The sequence below is a fragment of the Uranotaenia lowii genome, chromosome 1 (assembly GCF_029784155.1).
Source record: "Uranotaenia lowii strain MFRU-FL chromosome 1, ASM2978415v1, whole genome shotgun sequence".
Taxonomy (NCBI): Eukaryota; Metazoa; Arthropoda; class Insecta; order Diptera; family Culicidae; genus Uranotaenia; species Uranotaenia lowii.
In genome coordinates this window covers 165,666,080-165,690,491 of record NC_073691.1, presented here as the reverse complement: position 1 = coordinate 165,690,491, position 24,412 = coordinate 165,666,080, and the positions used below count along the sequence as shown (strand labels likewise).

The following is a 24,412-nucleotide window of genomic DNA, read 5'->3' as shown; positions in this document are numbered from 1 at the left end:
TCAAGGGCTGTTCCCAGAGGCCAGGTCTGGATTACGATGACCTCACCTCATGGCGCTGGCGGTGCGTTATGATCTGGACATCGATCAGATGGACGCCGTGACGGCGTTTCTACAGGGTGAGCTGAAAGATGAGGAAATATACATGGTGCAGCCGCAGGGTCAGGCAGTCAGTGTCCCAAACAATCAGCGGACAAATCGAAGGTATTGAAAATTATCCAATCATCATTCCTTAGAGATGCGGTGCTTTATCGCTTTGGTCTTGCAGGCAGCAATTTATGTGGTTGTGATGGCTAAGGTGCCGAATTTAATAGACTCCCTTTTGGTTCGATTAAAACCACCCAACAGGTTTCAGCAAGAGATGTGCTAGCGCGTGAGACTACATGTACGAAAGCTTCGTCCTCTTTTTTAAAAATTATCAGTCTCCGTCTATATTAAAATGATATAAACAAACTTACAAAAAGCAAAAAAATAAAAAAAAAATAATTATCAAACTTTTGAACCGTGCTTAACTTAAATCTCGATACCTTGTTCCAGCAATAGGAAAAGACTGATGGGGATTAAAAAAAAAACAAGTTTTATATCAACGAGTTTTACTTGTATTTTATTTGATCGAAACTAGTATCCTCAAGTCACACACAGTTATGCTTCTTCTGCAGTCGATTATCCGTACGAGGTGTTTTTATCATTTTTATTGTAGTTTCTGTTACTTCCAGTTAACCTAGTAGTCAACCTTATTTTTTAACAATGAATTGCATGTATTGGGCTTATACGAAATATTCGGCTGTGTTTCTTCATCCAGTATGATTTTACAGATTTTGTTGTTACTGTTTGTAAATTCTTTCATCTCTGCAAGTTACACAATCGATGAGCTTTATTGAGACAAATGTTTTGTATAATTACAGTTATCTAACATCTTTGTTGATTATACAAAAAGTAAAAACGATGTTATCTATAGATTTATTATGCAGTACCAACCGATTGACTAGAATGTACGGATTTCCATTGATGAACGATTGACTATCAGACAGTTAATAGTTTTCTTTCAAAAGCTAGACGATGTATTACTTCTAAGACATGCATTCGAAGAGCTCGAAAAATTCAAAGAAGTTTTATGAAGGATTGTAAAATCCGCTTATAGACAAAGGAGAAATTTAGTCTTACAACAATTCCTAAATAAGTCATGGGTTGGCTTAAAATATATTTACAAAATTGTTCCTAAACAAGCTTATATCGTCATATTTGTTGCGCTGTTGCTGATAATGATGATACTCCTCGAAGTAGGACAGCTGATGATGGTGGTGATGATGATGATGATTATGCCCGGTGGGTGGAGCAGCGAATGGTTTGAAGTTGAACCCGTTGTAGGAACTGCTGACGGCTGCAGCGGCCACGGCAGCAGCGGCAGCTGACGAGAATGAGCTAGCACTGTTGGTGGTGCTAACACTTCCGGAACCGTACTGGCTGCCACCGGAATTGCCTCCGGACACGGTTGTTCCAACGGCGGAACCTGTGGCTGGGGACAGTGCTCTTGAACCGCTTCCTGGTCCTGGTCCCAAAAAGGTCGTCGACGATGCCGGCCGATGGTTTGCGGCGGCATAATGATGGAGTGTCGAACTGGGTGACAATTGGTTTTGTCCTGTCGATGGTGGCAGTTGGTAGTGATGGTGATAGGGATGATGATGGTGGTGAAGAAAATTGCTACCAGCTGCCGTAGTGGCCAACGGATGCTGCAACGAACCCGGGGGTGGCGGAAGAGGTTGTAGAGATTGATGCGCTTGTTTTTGTCGTCATGTCATCAGTGCTTGTCCGTTCGTTCCATGGACGCGCATGTGTCTGTTAAGATTTCCGGATTGAGAAAATCTGGAATGGAGGGAAACCGATATTACGGAAACGCTGTCATGTGCCATCCTTATCTTTGAATTACACCTATACCTCGTTTTACGGCTAGATGCGTTCCAAAAAAAAAATGGCCGTTGGGCAAAGCGACACGCCGTATAACGAGTCATAGGCACAATTTTCCCGTCTGTTCGGATAAAGTGTTGCCATTATCATTAAATTGTGGAACGACTAAAAGTGCCATCTACGAAGCATATCTAAATATCATAACGGGATGTTTGGAAAAATGTAAACTCATATTTTTGTCGCCAGAAGAAGTGAAGATTAAGGTAGCCTGCGAGAACCCAATGGCCACGCACTTTCAACTTTAATCAATATTTTCTTCGAAAATCAACGACGAAACAACTCGATAAAGTACCTGAATTCAAGAAGGTCGTTATAACGAAAAGCCGTTTAACGAGGGGAAGGGGGGGGGGGGGGGGGGTTGTCGAGTGTACTTACCTCAATAAGCACAGTTTGCATTGGTACGGTTTTTCGCCACTGTGTATTCGAAGATGTTTGGTCAGTGTCGAGCTATCGGAGAAGGCTTTCTTGCACGCCCGGCACCTGTAGGGCCGTTCGCCGGAATGGGTTCGCATGTGCGTTGTGACGCTCGAGCTTTGCGAAAACCGTCGATCGCAAATGGGACACCGGAACGGTTTCTGTCCGGTGTGCGTACGGATGTGTGCAGCCAGGTTGGCGGCCTGGCTAAAGCTTTTGCTACAGTCCGAACACCGGTATGGCCGCTCGCCCGAGTGGGTCCGGAGGTGCGTTTTGAGTGTGCTGGGTCGAGCGTAGGTTTTCCCGCACAACCGGCAAAGGTTCGGTTTATTGTCTCCACTTTGGCCGTCGCTGCCGCTGCCGTCCTCTTCCTCATAGCTGATGCCAAGTGATTTTTCGGTTTTCATTTTGAGCTGGAAATCGGTACTTTCGAATTCCGGAGGACTCTTTGGTGGAGAGTAGTCCGCACTGGATGGTTGATAGTAGGATTTTTGGAAAGCGGGCGAACTGTTGGTTTTGGAAGATTCCAGTAACGGCGAAAGGTTCTGCGATGACGAATTCGGTGGCCTGAAGTCGGCTGTGAATGAATAGGTAGCACCAGTAGGATAGGGAACCGGACTCAGTAGAGGTGGGTAAAGTACGTTAACCGAGGATGATGGCGTCTGTGGCCCCCATTGCATCTGGGAACACTGCATTCCAGGCATGTTGCCATCTGCTGCACCGTAACCGTGCATCGTCATGTTCATGCTGACGTTGACGCTCATACTTGGATAGATGGGCGTTGAATGTTGTGCACAGGACGTTTCGTAATAGTTCGAGGGATACCCGGATGATCCTCCCGATTGCGATTGAGCTGATTGACTGTAGTGCGAGCTGTTGTGATGGTGTCCAACCGGCGACAGGAGCATCTGGTGGGGATGTACGGTGTATGAGAGTGAAGCTTGTGGTCCAGCACCAGCACCAGCCGAGACGGAACCAGGAACAATCGGACAGCTGGGCGAGGGTGATTGCATGTGATGCTGAGGGTCCGGACTCTGCTTTAGTACGGCGTGTTTCAGCGATAGTAGCACGTCTGCCACGTCGTGTGATGGGCGCTCGGGACGACTGACGGGATGATTGTGATGAAAAAAAAAAGAATCAATTATGATAAAATCGTAAAAGAGCAAATAATTTAATAAACTTTTAAAGAGTTGTAGATTTAAAGCAATATCAAATATTTAACAAAAGTAAAGCGTGATCGGTAAAAATTTGGTCAAGGGAAACTGCGTGTAAATCGGTGAAATCGTTTATTTAAAAAATCAAATTAAATTTCTTTTTCAAGTTTAATTAGTATAAAATTCAGGAAAATATTCAGTTAGGCTTCCGCTTTTCCAAATCCAAAATGCCGGGCCTTACGCTTAAGTGCTGCCATCAGATTTGGTACAGCCACCTTGTCCACCTTCTTCGCCACAGAAAGCCAGTTTTCCTTGAACTGCTGCTCGTCCTTAGCAGTTTTTTTGGGTCTTCTTTAGGTTCCACTTGACAATAGCCCAGTACTTCTCAATTGGGCGGAGCTCTGGCGTGTTGGGAGAGTTCTTGTCCTTGGGAACCACCTGCACGTTGTTGGCGGCGTACCACTCCATGGCCTTTTTACCGTAATGGCAAGATGCCAAATCCGGCCAAAACAGTACGGAACAACCGTGTTTCGTCAGGAAAGGCAGCAAACGTTTATTCAAACACTCTACGTAAATTTCTTGGTTGACAGTCCCGGAAGCTATGAACAGTTTGACAGTTTCATATGCTTGAAAATATCTGCTACCTTTCCCCTTCCTTTTGCCGTATAAAACTCCTGTCCCGGAAGCTGCTTGTAGTCGGCTTTGACGTAGATTTCGTCGTCCATTACCACGCAGTCAAACTTCGTCAGCATCGTCGTGTACAGCCTCCGGGATCGCGCTTTGGCCGTCGTATTTTGTTTATCATCGCGATTTGGAGTCACTACCTTCTTGTGAGTCGATAGTCCGGCTCGTTTTTTGGCTCGATGCACGGTTGTAGACGATACATTCAGCTTATTTGCGGCATCTCGGAGAGAGAGGTTAGGGTTTCGCTTGAAACTACCGGCAACTCTCTTTGTCGTCTCAGCGGCTTCCGGTTTTCGATTTCCCCCCGATACAGACTTCCTGGCTGTCGACAAACGTTCCCCAAACATTTTACATTTGTAACGGTTGATTTGGCAACTTTTAGCGATTTTGCCAGCTTTGATACGCTGCACTTTTTCCTTGGACGGCATTTTGACAACTGAAGAGTGAATTCCAAAATCAAAATAGGAGCAACATTCTACACACACACACCTTCAGAATGAGGGGTGTTCAGTTTTTATAAATGCAATACGTCAAGTTGATATCGACCAAATTTTGACCGCATCACCCTTTAGAGCAAAGAGAAACTGCAATAATTAAAAAACGATGAACAGCTTTACGAAAATTATCCTCGTAACGATGCCCTTAGTGCCTTTGAAACTGTACGAACGTATGGAAATCTAATTCACAAACCGATCACATTGAAAATGCCGAAAGGTTCCAACAAGTATCAGCTGGACCGACCATAAATTCTCTAGCGCCCAAGATGGCAGCCCAGGGACCTTAGGCTAACAATCTACTGCTCCTGATAAATCAATCGTGACGGAAGCTGGGACAAGAAATAACCGAATCGGAACTTCGGCAACGACTTTTAGCATGAAAATGCGGATTAGAATTGGAACTTGGAACGTGTTGACCCTTGCCCAGCCAGGTAAGCTAGCTCAACTTTCTAGAGAAGCTAGCCGCCTCAAGCTAGAGATATTAAGACTGAGCAAAATGCGTTGGCCTAACACTGGAGAATACAAGACAGAGACCGGGCAAGTACTGTTTTACGAGGTGTTGGATTCTTACTAAGCTCGCAGGCCCATGCGGCCCTCATAAGATGTGAACCGATAAACGAAAGATAATCGTAGCCAGATTCAGAACACGGGTTAGAAACCTTACAATGGTCCAGTGTTATGCGCCAACTGACGTTGACGATTTGCAGGAGAAAGAACCGTTTTACAGTCAATGGGCGATGGAAGCGAAAAGTTATTCTTTCTCTCCTTAAGAAAAACGCCTTTAGAACTGTCAAAAGTTGGGTGAAATTATAGCTGCATCCCACTTGCACTAATGCAAAACCATCACCCAAATTCCTCAGCGCTTCCATCGCCTATTGTGTAACGGGTTAATAATGCAGAACCTTTTCTTTGTAAGACCAATATCAAAAACACATTGAATTGACAGACACGACTGTAAATATTAACATAATTCTGAACCTTAATAGTCTAACCAAAATAAATAATCATAAAATTAAATTAGTTCATTTCGAAAACGAAAACATTTCGACATTCCATTTCCAAGCGCCACCCTAGGCGAACAATCATCAAAACCATTAACACGCTATTGAAGGCGTTAGACCAACCAACACACTTCCAACTTTAAACATTTGGCTTGAGATGCCGTATTCCGTAGACCACCGACGGCAGACTTTGTTTGCATCAGGTGAATGACCTCCTTCGGGATGCATTATGAACCTAAAGTTTGGGGAAGAAAAGATTGGTTTCTAATTTCGGATTTGGAAGAGGAAGACAGGGGCTATCCGAGAATTCGCGAGAGAGGATTTAATTGTTTAACTTTGCGATTCGACTAAGTCGGATCGGGTAGTTCCGGTCTCGAAGTTAAGCTAATCCAGTAAGCCAGATGACGAAAAGATCGCCCGACCCATTTATTTCCGGTGATTAGCGTAGGCAAGATCGGTTATCTTTCGTCGTGAAAATTAGTTAGACTTGGTAAATTGAACACTTGTGATTTCCTTTTTTAGTATCCTCAGTTAATTTACCTTCTCTCGATTAGCCCACACTAGAGCTAGAAAGCATAGGTTGTGCAGTGCAAGTAGTGTTTACGACATTTGTTCGACCTGAAGGTATGTTGTGATGTGAAGGTAATCACGCCAGTGAAACCCCGTGTAAAACGCTGCACTCTTTCATGCCAGATACAACTGCACAACCACCTAGAGGAAGTCGAGGCACCACCAGGGTCATCAGCGGCGCACGCCCCAGCCGAAGCGAACACCGCTGTTGCTGACGGCTAGCAGACACCAACACCCTAGCCAAGCAGTGATACACCTTTAGTAGCGCCGCGCCGCGATCCCCTCGCTATCACGAGAACCGCGGTCATCACCTTCATCGTGGTTTCCGATCAACAGCAGACCACGACAGCTAGCTAGAGAACATCCTCTCTAGCTGCGCCGCAATCCGCCGACCAAAAAGTTTCGTTGAATCACCGCAGCAGAACTACCACCATATGGCCGTCAACTAGCGTGGTAAGCCAGGAGAGCCGCAGTAGTTCACCGCAGAACAGCAAAAACGGTGCTGCCCAAAACCCCACCAATAATTAAGGAAAACGTGAGTACTGGACATACAAACAACATGTTGTTTCAGCGATCGCTTTGAACCGTTTGTTATCCGCCCACAACTTTTGCAAGATTTATGTTGCGCGAGCGCGAGAATTTAGTCGCTCTATTAAATCAGCAGACTATGAAATTAGTCGGACTGGCGAGCCGCATAAAGAAGCCATATTATCGAATTTTGTCATTCGTTCCACATGAAACAATAACAGATGGAAACGAACATCGGACGTATTTTTGTGGTACAAAGCACCTAACATCTCCACCACGAACACCACCAGCAAAGTTTTGAGAGAGAGAAGGAAATGCTTAGGCCTAACAACACACTATAAATGTAAACAAACACAGCAGCGAAAAGCACAATAAACGGAATGTTTTCCAGAAATAATAGTCGGCTTCGACAAGTCTCGAAAGAAATAATTTAAAATGTACAATTAATTAAGGTATTGGGGAAGGGGGTTGCAAGTTGTTTTTTTTGTTCGCGTTTTCCCATTTTAGATGTTTTTTACTGCGGAGACTGGCCGCGAATCCAGTCACGATCATTCCTTCATTAAACCGGGGTAGAGGGCGGAGTCTTGTACGACGGCTTAAACCCTGGTAGTTTATCTTTGGGCCGAACAACAGCTAACTGCTCTTTCCTCGAATTTCTGCAGGGTTTCGTCTCGTCTTCGGGGCCGCCTCAAAAGGGCAGAAGTACGAATCTCTTTTGGAGACCCTTCCGCTTCTTTCCCAAAATAGGGAATCGAAAAGAACTCGCGACCGAGTCTCATCAGCTGGGCAAATTAAGACAGGGTAGGTGCTCTTCCATCCGGAAGTGGCGCTTAAGCCACCCACTTCAAACAGCGTGGTTGAGAACATTCCGAAGCGTGACATTCAAATCCACTTAGGCGACTTCAACGCAAAGATTGGCTCCGATAATCAGGGCTTAGAGCGCATCATGGCTATGGGGCGCCATGGTCTAGGACAGATGAGCGAAAACGGAGAGCTGTTTGAAGAATTTTGTGGCAACAACAACATGGTGATCGGTGGATCGCTCTTCCCCCATCGACCAGCACATAAGGTCACTTGGGTATCCCGAGATGGCCGAACAGAAAATCAAATTGACCACATCTGCTTCAGCTAAAAATGGAGAAGGAGCCTTCTTGATGTCCGCAACAAACGAAGCACAGACGTTGCATCTGATCATCACCTCGTCGATACGACGTCCGCTGGTTGAAGAATCCAGAGGTGAAAAAGGCATACATTGAACAACTTGAATCCCGAGCCTCGGAACTACCTGCAGACGGATCAGTCGAAGAACAGTGGTGTGGAATCAAGAATGCCTTTATCACGAGGAGCCATGGTCGGAATTAACCAGGAATTTACCGGGTCAGCCAAAGCAGCCGCCCTCTTACGATATGCGGAGCTGGAAAAGGCAGTTAAATGAGCTTGTAGGCGAGACAAGCGAGCTTGAATAAATTACCTAGCCGAAGAGGGAGAAAGAGCCTCCGCCATTGGAGATATCCGATTACTATATGACATTTCTCGCCGCCTTAGTGGTTCTAGGACTAATGCTAGAATGAAACAGATCAGCTCAAACGTTGGACTGAGCATTTTGAACAACTTCTTCCGAGTCACAAATAGCGAAAGCCAACAAAATCCGCAGCTCAAAGCGCCAACAGTAAGTCAAGGCGTTAACTCGGAAGCGCCCTCGCTGGCTGATATAAAAGCGGCAATCAATCCGGCAGATTGCATTCCTGCTGAGAAGCTCAAAGCCGACCCCGCCTTGCACCGTCTTTTCGCTGACATCTGGGATACTGCAACATTCTCGGCCGACTGGATGCAGGGTGTCCTCGTAAAGGTCCCGAAGAAAGAAGACCTGACCGAGTGCGGTAACTGGCGAGGCATAACGTTGATCTGTACAACCCTCAAAGTACTCTGCAAAGTGATCCTGAACAGGATCCAGGAGAAAATCGACGCTACACTCCGACGGCAACAAGCTGGATTCCGATCTGGACGATCATGTGTGGACCACATCACAACGCTACGAATCATACTGGAACAAATCACGAATTCCAGGACTCTCTTCTACTGGTGTTCGTTGATTTCGAAAAAGCATTCGACCGACTACCACGAAAACAGCTGGGATGCTCTAAGGCGACGAGGAGTCCCAGAGAATCTAGTCCATCTCAGGTCTTTGACGGCGATGTCTTGTCTGATCCCATCCCGGTAGCTGCTGGAGTTAGACAACGATGTATTTTATCACTTTGTCACCGCTGCTTTTTCTCATCGTAATGGATGATATCTTGACTGGATCTATTGACTTTATACCATGGGTGGCCAACATTTTCAAAAGGCGGGGCAAATTTCAGACATGTTAATGGCTGACAGGCCAAAGAAACAATTTTTTCTGGAGTAGTGAAAAAACAACAAAAAGCCATATAAAACATTTGCCTGGGTCACATCGAGTATAGATTCATCTGAATAAGAAATTTTTGTTACTTGTTTATTTTTACAAATTTTGCTCCATTTGGAAGATAGTAGAAGAATTATGCAAATAGGAAATGAGTTATCCCTCCCAACTAACGTATGTATGTACGTCAATCTTTTCAAGGGATTTAAAATCTCCTCGGTTCATTTATCCTAGAAATGTCAAATCATGTGACTAAAATGGTCATTTAATCAATTTTATGGTCTTCAAATATAAAAAATGTTCGCACTTTTCTAAAGTTTTCAAGTTCCCTGTTTTCCATAGACAAAATGATAGAAAAATAAAAAAAAACACCGAATGGAATTGTTGAAAAAAAAAGTAAAATTTTCAAGCTTTTGACTTTAAAAAAAAAAATCAACGAACTTCAGACTTAAGTTATGTCATAAAAAATATTGATTTTTCAAAGTACGGACTTCAATCTCAACTCAATCCAACTCTTTTCATTTTGTACAGTATGTACAGTATCTCGGTTCGACAAGTGTATTGGGAAAGCCAACTATAAATAGAATGAATCCAAATTTGATAATTTTAAAATCATTGCACCTCTTAAAATTAAAAAATTTTGCTATAATAAATCGTTCTTCTCAGATATTTGTCAGTGCCAAACAGGTTCTAGTTGAATTCTACTACCCAACTCTGTTTAGTTTTTCATTATTTATGTTCCTAAATACAGAGCACGTTACCAATTAAAACATAGCTGGATATGGTTCAATTTTCATTAATATACATTGTTCTGTTAGGGGGTCGGACATGACAAGATGTTAGGTCGAAGGTCGCTAGGCCGCGGGATGTTCGACCGAATAGGACAATAGGCCGAATGGGACATGATATAAATAGCATAACAAAAAATAGCAAATTGGAAAAAATACAGAGAAAACTTTCTACATTTTATATAATTTGCAAATGTTTTTAATTTTGATGGATGAACGAAGTTGTTGAAATACGATTCCGATACGATCTTACTATCTTTCTAAGGCTATCCAAACTCCTCAATATTAAAACTAGAGTCCGCTTGAATGCTCTTCATACTAATGATATGTAGTCACCAAAACCCAATCGAAAAACATTTAAAAATGTGTGATTAAATTTACAGATAATGTGTCAAATACCGTACAGTTTTGATAATTTAAAAATTGTAATTGTTTTTGTATTCAGTGACGGTAGCTTTTTTTGTAAAATTATATGAGGCCCTCAGAGCCGAAGGGGTATAAGTGGAAAAAAAGATCGATTTTGAGTAAATACTGTCAAACGATTCTCATTTTTTAATTTTTTTTTTGGTGATTTTTTTAGATTTAAAATTATATTCGCATACTTTTACGTTCGAAAGAAAATTGCAAAAGTTCAAAAAATGTATGGAAATGGCCAAACACAACAATGGAAAAGCGTGTTTTCTCGAAATTAGTTTTCATACACTTTTACCCCTTAGGCATATATCAATGCAAAAAGATTTTCAGATCTTTGTTTTGAATTTAACTAGTGTAGATTCAGATACATTTGTCCAAATGATATTTATATGCAGACCAAGAAAAACGTTCAATTCTAGCGTAACATTTAAAAAGGGCGAATCTGCTAAATGTAAACAAATCGAGTTAACGGTCATTCCGGATGTACGCGGTTGCACTTAACCTAATTAACGCGGTTTCATCTTAAAATCACTGTACTAAAATCACACAAAACGGCCTAATTAGTTTTTGCGTGTAGGACCAATGGGCGAAACTTCAAAACCAAAACAAAAACGGCCGATCAATTGGGCGAAACTTGCAGGCTTAACTAAAATCGTAAACAAAAAAAGACGAAACTCGAAAATCTCTGAAATTTAGTGAAAAAAGTTAAAGATTTTGATAACCAACGAACAATAAGTGAATATAATCCCCCTTTTTTTAATTTGTTGAACAAAAAGTGGTAGATATTTTAAATAGGATTTGATTAGATGTTCCGAAATTTCAAACGCGTTTTTCTCGTTTCGAGCTAACTGCTAGTTTCGCCCTTATGAAAAGTTACGCTAGAATTCTTAGAGCATATGCTCTACCATACGGTTTTTTTCCAAAAAGAGCTTCGCGGGCCACAAAAAGTTGATCGCGGGCCACATGGCCCGCGGGCCATGGTTTGGCCACCCATGCTTTAGACCAAACCGAGGATTGCCGTGGAACCCCTCGACAATGAAGCAACTGAACGACCTCGACTTTGCTGACGATAAATATTGTTTTGTTCGCCCAAAACAAATGTTCGATGCAACTTTCCCTTTTCTCTAGGGTGTTTGTGTATTTCATGTGTTTGAAATATGTATTAAAAATAATAAAGCAACTAAGGTTTTCTCTGACTACGGCAATGTTATCCCCCATCAACCTTAAAACTTTTGATATTTTAGCCGTGTGATTATCTGTGGACATTAGTTTTTCAGAAGCCTGCTTGTTATCTCGTAGAAAACATTTACAATTATCAAGAAATAATTACGAAATTCTAATTATTATGTCATTGTTGTATTGCTTTTGTCAACCTCATTGGTTCAAGTAGCCAATGGTAATAGATCTACTTTACTCTTTGTAATGAGTCTCTTCTGAGGGTATCATTGTTACTTGAGTTAAACATTTATTATTGTTGTGTTACTTCTCAGACACTTACCTATAGGAGGCAGCAGCAGCGGCAGCGGCAGCAGCCCCACACGGCGAGAAGGGAAACAAACTCGGCAACGGGTCGATATCCAGCGGTTGTAGGCCCGGGAACGTACTCATATCTTCACTCCAGTAGTTGTTTAGATTGGTCTGTGGACTGTAAAAAAAGGATTAAATTGCAGTTTTGCAGAACAATTAAATAACTGAGCTGGGCAGCCCCAGCTTCGGTAATCGTCGGCGTCGTCGAGTCCCCATCGTGGGTCTGGAGTGGCCCCGGAGATTCCCATCATCGAAACGATGCCAGTTGTGTTGTATCATATCAAAGTGTGGAGAGTCAAAGCAGGAAGGCTACTTCAAGAGCAAGGCTAAGCCCCGTAAAGCTGTAATCGATATCTGCCGTACACGTTTGCGCATGCGAAACTATGCAACCCAGGAGGACCACAAAAAGGAGAGCGCTATTTTGCGGTAACCATTGTGTACATATCTACATACATTAGGTGATTGTGAGAAAAATCTATTCGAGAAAATAAGTGCTCAGCATCAGTCGAGGAAAGACCACAAAAGGCCCCGAAGTTGCCGGTGGAGTTGAACGGTCCATTCGTTTTTTTTTTCGGCAGAAAGTGGCTGTTGGCTGTCTTCAGGTCTTCCAAAACAGGACGATGGGAATGTGCGGTTCCACAAAGTTCCACCGAATTTGGCCACTTCATCGGCCTTTCTCAGATCGGTATAATGGCTGTCAACCATTATCAATACTGACTGACACGGCGGAGTATCCTACTCATAAGCCATCATACGGCCACATCATGGGACATGAATGACCGCCACCAGTTCAGAAGTAACACAAAACGTTAACCGCGTACCCAATCACGTTGATACATGTGGTTTTATGTTTTCGATGGAAACGTCCATCCAATTAATTGGCTCCTTCTAAAAGGAGCAAATGCAAACTACCGAAACTTTGTAACATTCCAACTGCACGTTAGAGTGCCCCAAATGACCCGACTTTTAAAAAAGTTATGCGCTGCTGGCTAAAATTGATCCTAGGCCAGATAGGCCAGATAGGATCACGGGAAGGGGTCGCTCAACGAGCCTGAAGTTTGTATGGGATTTTGAGACATTTTGTTCTGGAGAAACAGAAATTAATCAGTTTTCCATAAATAACTTTAGTTCCTTTCAGTCGATTTCTTTCGAATACAGTTTTTCTTAAAGCTCAAATTATGACAAATGTTTCATACAAAGACTGCATTTCGATTAGGGTTAAGATAAAGAAGGTGGTATTAGGCTTCAAATATGGGCTAACTTGTTTAAGGGTGGTATTCATCTGGGGCAGGAAGACTGAATAAAAAAAAATCGTTCAAACTTCAAATTTCTCTCATCAATCTACCGACCAGTGCGAAGATTCAAAATTTACTTTCTAATTTAGTGATTATCAATAAAACTTTTTTAATGCTGAAAAGCACTTGTTTTGCATTAAACAATTATTTAATTAGGTTTTGTTCTGTTCTGGCAAATTCTTACATGTTCAGGTGTATTAATTCGTTCAAATTTCGATGAAGTTTTGAAACTGATAAATAATAATTGTTTGATTGATGGTTGTTCTAAAAATAGCTAAAATGACAGAATTAGTTTTTTGACAGTTCCCATGGACCGAACAACTTTTTCATATACAGTTTATTATGTCAGAATTGACAGACTGGCATCTAGCAATCTAGCTGGGGTATTCGATTTCGATGTTTCTTTTGAATCAGCTGTAATTAACTCGGAACTTATCATCGAAAGTTAAAATTTGAACGATTACAAATCTTTTCGAAAATTGCTGGCTTTTTTGCCGAACAGTAATAACTTCTTTATCATAACTTTAATCAAAATACAGTCTGCATTAATCAAAAATTATAATTCAGCAAAAATAAAAAATAACGGAAAAAAGAGCCACGCGTCTTCATTTTCATGTGAAGAATGTGTCATTAACCATTCCACTTGAAATGATGCACGAAAATCGTTTGAGAAATGGTTTGCATCAAAAAATGGAAAAACATATTTATTGAATTCTTCTTCAAACAAAATGGCGTAACGTGAGGCATCAGGTTTTGAATTGCAAGTTTAACAGCAATTTGAATTAAAGCCGTTATTTAAAACCTCTGCCTAATTTTATACTTCTGCAATTCTAAGAATCTTAATCTTAACTCTGAGTCTGAAATCTATAATAGAAACAAAAAAAAATTAAAGCACCTGTAATCTATAATTTTCAATTCCAATCAGACTCAATCTCAAAATCTGAAATCTTAATCTTAAATCTTAAACCTATAGCTAATATGAAACATGAAATCAAGTCTGAAATCTGGAATTTCGGTTTGATTTGCAATCTGTTTTGTCAGTTAGAAGTCTAAATCTTAATCCGAAATCTGAATCCTTAAGTCATGATCCGGGCAAACTTACTAGATTCTAAAATTGATCAAAACATTCCGCAGTTGTGAACCTTGTTCAGCTTTTACAATTTACAATTTTGTCAGCATATTTCAATTTGACTATAAATTTTTAATATAAAAAAATAATCACATTAACTTTCTTTTCAACTCAAATAAGAATTAAAATATTTTTCAAATTTTTTTTACATTTTATTCGTTTTGACTTTTTAGTATCATTTTGGGTGACACTCATTTTTTTCGTTTTTGGGAGTAGGCAATGATTTTTGCTAAGCGCACGCGTTTTTTTTCCGTTCGCGAAAATTCTGCAAAATTTTTTATTTCAGTACGTAAAACAGTCGAAATGTCTCAAAGTGAAAGCTGGAAGGAAGTGCAGAGTTATCCATCGTCGGTTCCGAAAATTTAGAGGGGAATAAGTGATAAGTAATATCATTAAACGAATTGCAAACCGGTAGCTGCAGAAACGGATTGCGTACACATTGAATTTAAATTTTATTCTCGTGTGGAAGTCAGGGGTTGTTAGAAGAAGTGCGTAATGTGACGATTGTTCGGTAGCGGCATGTGAAAGTTTTGAAGTAATTTTGTCCCTCGAAAATAACATATCTACATAAATTTATTGTGGATAGCCTCGAACGAGTAGGGAGAAATCGGCTCTGATATGTTTTAATTGGCCCAAATGCGGTCTACACAAATGTATTTTTTTTCTGCGCTCGGCTTGCTGTGATCGATTTTTCCCTGTAGTTCACCTGTACCTATCCGAATTTTTATAATGTTGAATGAATCAAAAATATCTGTTCAGATTTGTTTACATTGCAACGTGATCCCTACAGCCGGTCTCCTGGGAATGTGGTCCCAAAATGTGAAGGATAAAAGAATCAACACAAAAACATCGGTGAGATAATTCCTTTTATTGAATTGCAAGAAATTGTATATTCATTCTCCAACATATACAAACAAGTCGATCTTTTACTAAAAAGGCTAAGGTGATAATTTTTATAAAGGTAATTGCATATATTGCATATTCAGAGAAAAATTGGATTTTCGCAACGGTAGTTAGACCCGAAATTTGACAACCGTAATTTGACAGCTCTGCTGATAGGTTGCATTTTCGTCAGTGTAACCGAAAAACACTAAAGCCAATCATCATATGATATGTAAATCGTTTTTTTTAGATGCACTGAATTATTATTTGAATGAATAAATCGACTTCTCGGCGAGTTTTGTAAATTATTAGATATCGATAAGAGTCGGTTACTTTAAAACATCTAGGGTAGAAGCACTAGTTATTGAACAGGTACCAGATATTGAACACTAGTAAAACATTTACCGATTAAGACAATAATGTACAGTAGAAAAATGAAACAAAATTCGTTGTGCCACTGTTGGAGCATTTTCTACCTATGTTCAAATTTTTATCAAGAATCTCGGACTCTTAAAGCCACAATCCCCGAAACTTGAATATGTGTTCAAATTTTAACTTGGTTTTTCGACTGGATGAAGAAAACAGCCTATTTTTGATTGGGGGAAAATTGGATAAAAGACAAATAAACGTCTAAGATAATGATATAGTATTTTCAACTCAGTCTTTTTAAATGATTTCTGGAAGAGTGGCAGCCTTTATCATCCTTATTTTCTTAAAATTTAACAAATTAAAGTGTTCAATCATTGGATCACAGAAAACTCCAATGTTTCAATTATTGAACGTTCAATCTTGCAGTACTCGTTTCGTAATGAAATGCATGTACCAGTTATTGAACAAACATCGGTTGGTGTTAGGAAATGTAAACAAACTGTTTCTTGGTTGCTAGCTCAACCAAAATCGCCCCTGCAAGGCATACTATCAAGTGAAATACCCCTGAATATATGCAATGATATTCAATGTTTACGTGTTCAATAATTAGAACATTGCCTGTTCAATATTTGAATCATTGTGTTTAATCATTGGGACAAAAGTAATTTTGAATCAAAAGGCTTAAATAATAATTTCAAAACATATTTCCTCGAAAAAAATATATAGATTCGAAGCAGTGAAATAAGCTTAAGCTACGCTATCAAAATTTTATCAGAAGAACCTTTCGTTATTATTTATTGGCCACAAATGTGTTGAATTCCAAATGGTGTTCAATATATAGTGTTCTTACCCTATGACTTATTTGAAACATTCGTTGTACTGTATATTATGTGATAATGTTGAATGTTTGTGTTAACTCAATTCATTCAAATTTTGGATTTCAAGTTTAGTTTCTATTCAATATTTCTGTCGCGCCAGCACTTAATTTAACTTCAGATGTTGGACTTCCAACGAAGGAAAAATATGTTTGTACTAGATTTTCGGAAGTATTTGTGTTGTCAGTTCCCAAACAATGCACAATATTTGTTTGATTGAGTCGAGTCTTTTGTCACTCGGAGTTGGAACATCACGAGGGGGGGGGGACAATAAAAAATAATGCGAAAAACAAATAAATTGGAATAAGTTGCACGGAAGCTTGTATGCAAAAAAAGGCATACTATATCGATGCACGAAACTTCTAAATCAAGTAATTTTTTATCGAATAATTCAATCCAGTCAAGAAAACAAAAGGTGAAATAACTTCCATCATCTTAAATTTGTTTTTTGGTCTTTTAATCTTTCAGATATTGGAATTTTTTATCGAAATTTACATAAATTACTTCAAACTTTATTTATTTCCCCCTTCGGGTTTTTTGAAATTTCGAAGGGGGGGGGGGGGGGCGTGACAAAAGAAGAAATTGATATTTGTTGCAGCCTAAAGCTGTTTAAAGTTATTGGTTTTTACTTAATATTTAAATAATTAATCACGGTTTCAGGATTTTTTTTTTCATAAAACAATTTTTGAATAAACATGATAAAAATACTACGTAATTTTTAAAGTTGCATGCCATCAACATTTTTCAGTCGTTTTTTTGGGGATTTTTATCTGCAGGGATAATTCATCGCTCAAGATTTTTCAGTCGTTATTTAAATCGTTATTTAAATGATGTGTAGGAAATAAGATGAGGGTGAATAAACATCTGAATAAAACAGACAAAAGAATAATATGAGTTTTTGACTATTTGTTCCGAACGCAAAAATTTGCAACAAATTCAAAGTTTGAAAGAAAAATTCATTATATTGTATGTTAATCCTTCGATTTTGTGTATAAAAATGCGGAGAAAAACAATTCGAAATAAGCTCTGCATTCTTTTTTCTTCTTCCTTCTGATTGAAGTTTCAATCAAGTTTACCATATACCAAAAGTTCTTTAAATAGGTAAACAATGTTCTAATCAGAACGTTACCATGTTCAGTAAACATTTAAATGGTTTGAAATGTTTCTGAAAAATCAGGATTGATTCTGAAACATGATGTTTGTCTTAGTAAAAAAACGCTTGAAAGTGTTCTGAAGATTTATTTCAGTTTCAAAGTTCGGTTTCCATGTTTGACGTTTGCGGTAGTGCTTCTTCTTCTTCAGGAAGAGTTGAGAAAATCCAAAATAAGTCTGAAAGAGCAATATCAATATTATCAATATTACCCTACCCTAAACTAAGGTTGCCAGAATTTTTTCCACTCCCATCCGGGCCTAGCAATTCCGGGCATTTTTTTAAAAAAACCAGGCAAAATCCGGGCATGGATTTCAATTTTTCAAATAAAAAAACCGGGCAAAATTTTGGTGTTATTATATATAAAAGCAAAGAAAAAACCAAAAAAAAACTTTGATTTTTTTTTGGTTTTTTTGAGAAAATTGTGAAAAAATCCGGCCAATATCCGGACTTTTTTTACGATATTCGGGCAATCGGGCCGGACCGGACATTCTCGAAATTTTGCATCAAATATCCGGGCAAACTCGGATAAAACCGGGCAATCCCGGGGTTAAAGATTGAAAGTCTATTCATAATCACATGACTTTCTGGCCATGTGGTTATGACCCCTGATGGCTCCGACCCTCATTTAAAATTCAAAACTTCTCTACATTGCACTAGAATGCACTAAAGGATGATACGGTCAAAATTTGGTCAATATCAACTTGACGTATTTCTTTCAATTTTGCATTTAAAAAACCTGAACACCCCTCATTTTGAAGGTGTGAGTGTGTAGAATGTTGCTCCTATTTTGATTTTGGAATTCACTCTTCAGTTGTCAAAATGCCGTCCAAGGAAGAAGAGCAGCGTATCAAAATTTTGCTCGCGCATCGCGAAAATCCGAGCTACTCGCACGCAAAGCTGGCAAAATCGCTAAAAGTTGCCAAATCAACCGTTACAAATGTAATTAAAGTGTTTGGGGAACGTTTGTCGACAGCCAGGAAGTCTAGATCGGGGGGAAATCGAAAACCGGAAGCCGCTGAGACGACAAAGAGAGTTGCCGGTAGTTTCAAGCGAAACCCTAACCTCTGTCTCCGAGATGCCGCAAATAAGCTGGGTGTATCGTCTACAACCGTGCATCGAGCCGAAAAACGAGCCGGACTATCGACTTACAAGAAGGTAGTGACTCCGAATCGCGATGATAAACAAAATACGACGGCCAAAGCGCGATCCCGGAGGCTGTACACGACGATGCTGACAAAGTTTGACTGCGTGGTAATGGACGGCGAAACCTACGTCAAAGCCGACTACAAGCAGCTTCCGGGACAGGAGTTTTATACGGCAAAAGGAAGGGGAAAGGTAGCAGATATTTTCAAGCACATGAAACTGTCAAATTTTGCGAAGAAATATCTGGTTTGGCAAGCCATCTGTACCTGTGGCTTGAAAAGCAGCATTTTCATAGCTTCCGGGACTGTCAACCAAGAAATTTACGTGAAAGAGTGTTTGAATAAACGTCTGCTGCCTTTCCTAAAGAAATACGGTTGTTCCGTACTGTTTTGGCTGGATTTGGCATCTTGCCATTACGGTAAAAAGGCCATGGAGTGGTACGCCGCCAACAATGTGCAGGTGGTTCTCAAGGACAAGAACCCTCCCAACACGCCAGAACTCCGCCCAATTGAGAAATATTGGGCTATTTTCAAGCGGAACCTAAAGACGACCAAAAAAACTGCTAAGGACGAGCAGCAGTTCAAGGCAAACTGGCTTTCTGCGGCGAAGAAGGTGGACAAGGTGGCTGTACAAAATCTGATGGCAGTGGTTAAGCGTAAGGCCCGGCAATTCGGATTTGGAAAAGCGGAAGCCTAACTGAATATTTTTCCTAAATTTTATACTAATTAAACTTAAAAAAGAAATTTAATTTGATTTTTAAATAAACGATTTCACCGATTTACACGCGTTTTCCCTTGACCAAATTTTGACCATATCACCCTTTATATGACTATTGATTAGTTTTTTTCTCACTGTCCTTTTTGTTTTCAATAATCTTTTCTAGTCCACCTTCTGTTGAAAAATGTTGTCTTTGGATGGAGTATTTGAGGCACTCATTGAAAAACTAATCCGATACACTACTGAGTTCGATCTTGGGCTTGAACTGACATCACCTCAGCAGGCAAGTGCCCTGCCGATTGAGCTGTATAACCAGCATCTTTTTCAATTTCAAAATCCAATTGAAAAATACTTGATAAGTAAGGTGGTTTGCCTTAAACTTTCGAAATCAGTTCTTGAGCTTTGAGGTTATGTAATGGCTTTTCGGTCTTATCGATAAAGTATTAAAATACTTTTATTTGTGCTTCATCCAACGTTTCAAATACTATGTATTCTTTTTCAAGGAACCAAAATTGAATAGGAAAGCATAAAACATATTTAAAATGATTAACAATTTATCATTAATCACTTACTCGGACATACGTGTTATCGTCCAAAACAGATCCGCTCCTATAGCGTTCATCGATTGTCGATATTCTGGCTACAAATTAGAATTCAAATCTTTATTCCAGTTTTAAAAGTGAGGAGCTTTAAAAACACAACAAATATCCACAATATTGATTGTCCAATAATAACTACTAGGTTCAAAAAATAATGACTGCATACATTTGTAGGTACTTACCCGAGAGCACCGTTGTGGTCGAGACAGTTTCCGCAGTCCGACACGTAATCCGATCCGTGCAGAAGCCCGGGAAGGGGAAGGGCGATGGCGCTGCCTGCCTCCTGGCAGCTAGGACAACCGCTCCCGCCGCAGGACGATGGACATTCCTGGAACGGGAACGGCATTGGAATGTTCAGTGAGGTTATATTTATTTACAAACGATACAATTATTTTAAAACAAAACATGACCGGCAATTGAACCTCAATTCACAGAATTCCTGGGGACCTGAATAATTATTTGAAAGTTGTGTTTTGTGAAATACGCGTAGTCTGGAAAGTTTTCGATATCGAATTCGTTATCATCAATGGAAAGTTTCAGCAATTTGAACACGAATGTTGGAATCTGTATGAGAAGACTGTTTCTTCCTTTTTAGCTTAACGGTGATAGTTGGGGACAATCATAAGCTTCAGTATTAGTTCGTTGCATTCATACAGTTGTTTAAGAGCGATTGTGACGTAACGTGACGTCATCACGGAGTCAAGCGTTAAGCGCCGAAATGTAGTCATAAAACTTATTAGGAGAAATGTTTGGGACGCAAATTTTTATTATTTTTTTTAATTAAGATTAATCACCGTGAATTGGAGAGCTAAGTTGGCCTTGCTCGAGTGCAGTCGCGTTTATTTTCGACGGTCGCATTTTGCATCGTTATTCCTTGTATTTTTTTCCTTTCCCGAAATCGATTTCAATTGCCTGTTGAACGGGCCTTATATTGACGATCTAAAATTTTACACAATTCTATCCAGGAGTGAATATTAGACCAGAGATGTTAAAATCGCGAGTCTACATACTCGCACTTTGCCCTTCTTTGCAGAACGATTTTATTTCGTTAAACTCAATCTGCAATGATGCTATCTAAAGTTCAACTCGGAAAGCATCAGGAAGTAAGCTTCGGGTAAACTCGGCAGGAGTAAACAGCAATCGGGGGAAACATCAACGAAGCAAACGAACAGTTCAGCGAATTAAAGAAAAAATCGTTTTCGTTCGGCAGCCGAACACATCAATCGGACAACGCATGGGGGCGTGGCTAAAAGTGATAGATACAAGGGAACGGGAAACGAGCGAGAGAAGGGTGCGAGGAATGTTAACTCGGTCCGTCGGGCAACGATCGCTCGTGAGCATTCGTGTACGGTAAGCTTCGTTCTGTTGTTTCATTGGTGTGATTTTATTCCTGCGAGGAGGGGAAAACATCAACTCGGAACTGTTCTCTTCGTTTTGTGTGCAATCACGTCATGATTGGAACGAAGATAAAATCAATCTGCACACAACAAGTTAAACTCGGAAAAAATCAGCCGAATGATTCTTTCCGAGGCGAGTTTAAACACCGCTGTATTAGACTAGTTCACTTTTCAGCTTTTTTTGCAAATCAAAGCCGGACTCATATGGGTTGCTCCTAAGGCATTTTCAAGTATTTCTGCCAAATTTGAAATCTATTGAACTAATTTCTGTTCTGTGCAATGAGTTTTTGTGAAAAAAGTCCATTTTTCTTTAAAAAAAATCTTATGAGAGTACTAGCAAGCCCCTTTGAATCTGAAACGATAATTTTAGGATGCATGTAGGTTGATATTATCAGCAGTATTATGGATCTGTTTTAGATGATCGTTCAAAACAAACCGAATAAATTAAAAAAAATCATAAACTACCAACTTGTACAGAAATTTTACTTACGAGTTGAAAGTTAAAAATCTGCAGTAAATAAGAAAAAAATATTTTTCGCAAAAGCTTTTTTTAAAAAGCTAGCCCTCTTTATTACCTTTCTTTTGATGTAATAAACATACAAATTGGATATATAGCGGTCAAGTTATTTACAGATGTTTGCAACAAATTGGAATTGATAAAATATTTTTCAATCAAGTTTTCTCCACACCAACTTGTACACAAGCAAAGATATTTTATTCAATCTAGTACCCCATGACTGGGCCGGGAGTTAAAAAAAGCGCGCGCTTTGATCAAGTTGTATGCAAGGTGCCACGTTTTTCAGGTTGCTTGAAGCTAAAACTTCAATAGGAACATAATTATGATTTGAAAACTGTTGCGAAGGCAACCAAAAAAACAATTTCCGTTTTCGTAACGCGATTTATTATCGGTTAAAAAAATCCTGGTGGGTACAATTTAAACGTTAGTTTTTTATAATAATAGAAAAGCCTTTAGAAGGACTTACGTTTGTGGGTTTAGTGGTCGCTTCAATGCTATTTTACCCAGAATAAGAGCTGATTTCCACTTTTGAGTGGCCTATAATTTCAAATTATTTCAAGGATTAATTTAATGTTTCTTTTTTTACAGGTGTATTATTACCTCGATTCGCTCAAGTGGTCACTGGATCAAGTCCAGATTGCACCGGTCGCATTCAATGCGTGGATGTAGGAACGATTCTAACCTAGAATAAATTTACGGTTCTATCATCCCGTCTCACAGTACAATAATCATACCTACAGTGGTTCACAAATCCCTGGCGAGTTCAACTCGTATAGTTTAACCACTTAAGAGAATCTTATTAAATCTTACTTTTAAACAAACTGACTAAGAAACTTTATCAAAAACCACGTTGGTAGCTATCGCAAAAGTATTCGTCTTTCTTCTCTGATCCCAAACTTCTATTCACGCACGTCATCAACGAAGTGAAGCTTACAGGTGCATCTAGTTGGATTTGTTGAGTTGTGTTGGTTCGCAAGGTGAATTGTCGCACAAGGTATGTACGCGACACTCCCCCGCAGTGGGTGGACCCTGGTCCACGTCATTACCGTTTGCACCGACGTCCAACACCGCTAACTTTACCGCTGGTCTCGTCAGGATCCCACCTACAGTTTGTACAACCGCTGAACGAATTTGCCCATCAGTCGATGGGTTGGTTGCGATGATGCGCCCTTTAGGCCAGCAGTTCCTAGGTGAATTTGGATCAGCTACTACAACGATGTCACCAATCTTCAAAGGATCGGTAGATGTAATCCATTTTGTTCTACGGGTTATCTCCGGAAGATATTCTGCTACAAAACGTTTCCAGAAGGAGTTGGCTATAATTTGAGAAGTCATCCAAGCCTTACGAACAGCCATTCCGGTGTCGTCGTTTAGTATTAACGGTTTGCATCCAGAAGAAGAGCTTTGAAGAAAACTGTTTGGTGTCAGCGCCGGGGAGGCTTCATCATCAACTGGCACGTAAGTCAGCGGCCTCGAATTGAGAATATTCTCAATTTCTATAAGTGCGTTTCGCAATATTTCATCACTTGGAAGACGTTGCTTTGGAAGGACGTTTGCCAACACCCTCTTCACAGTCTGGATAAGCCGTTCCCAGCTTCCGCCCATATGGGGAGAGGCCGGAGGATTGAATGACCATTTTGTGTCTGCAGAAGTGAACGCAATAATCATCTGTTCCTGATTTACATTTGCATATGCCTGTTTCAGCTCCTTGCTAGCACCTACGAAATTAGTGCCACAGTCGCTTATTATTTCTATTGGAGTGCCACGTCTAGCAATAATATTCCGAATGGCCATGATACATGAAGCGGTATTAAGTGTGTGGGCAACCTCGATATGTACACCACGAGTCGTCAGGCATGTTGCCAAAACGCCCCATCGTTTTTCTACACGTCGTCCAACAGAGACTTCCATTGGACCGAAATAGTCAACCCCCATGTAAGAAAATGGCCGGGTATACGCGGCAAGGCGAGTTGAAGGAAGGTCGGCCATACGAGGCGGTTTTGGTTTCGCAGATTGGTTTTTGCAAAATTGGCAATACTGTCTAACATGATAATAGGCTGATCGAATTTTAGGAATATAGAACTTAGTTCGTATTTCATTTATAACTGCTTGGTGCATTTGATGATGGTATTTTTCGTGGATGCCAAGAATTATCAATAATGTAACGCGGTGTTTTCTAGGGAGTATAATTGGGTGCTTACCTGATTCATCCAAGAATTCACATGCACTCAAACGACCGCGTACACGCATTATGCTGGACTCATCCAAATATGGTTCAATTTTGTATAATGAACTCGATTTCGGGATTTTGCCATCAACCTTCAGGATACCCCATTCGTCAGCAAAAACCTCGCGTTGTGCATTTTGAATCAAATAATTCGAGGCAACTTGCAGCT

At 40.1% G+C, this 24,412-nt stretch overlaps 1 protein-coding gene across 2 annotated transcripts in view; it reads right to left on the bottom strand.

Moving 5' to 3' along the window:
- Window positions 1-573: 573 nt before the first annotated feature.
- Window positions 574-24,412, bottom strand: part of LOC129741781 (protein glass) — a 46,489-nt gene continuing 22,650 nt past the window's right edge. For both annotated transcript variants that reach the window (XM_055733596.1, XM_055733661.1), the window contains 4 exons: window positions 20,285-20,430; window positions 11,912-12,058; window positions 2,338-3,480; window positions 574-1,860 (listed from right to left, as the gene is read on the bottom strand). In XM_055733596.1, coding sequence (XP_055589571.1) covers window positions 1,788-1,860; window positions 2,338-3,480; window positions 11,912-12,058; window positions 20,285-20,430 — 1,509 coding nt within the window. In that variant the 3' untranslated portion in view covers window positions 574-1,787. The remainder of the gene's footprint in view (window positions 1,861-2,337; window positions 3,481-11,911; window positions 12,059-20,284; window positions 20,431-24,412) is intronic.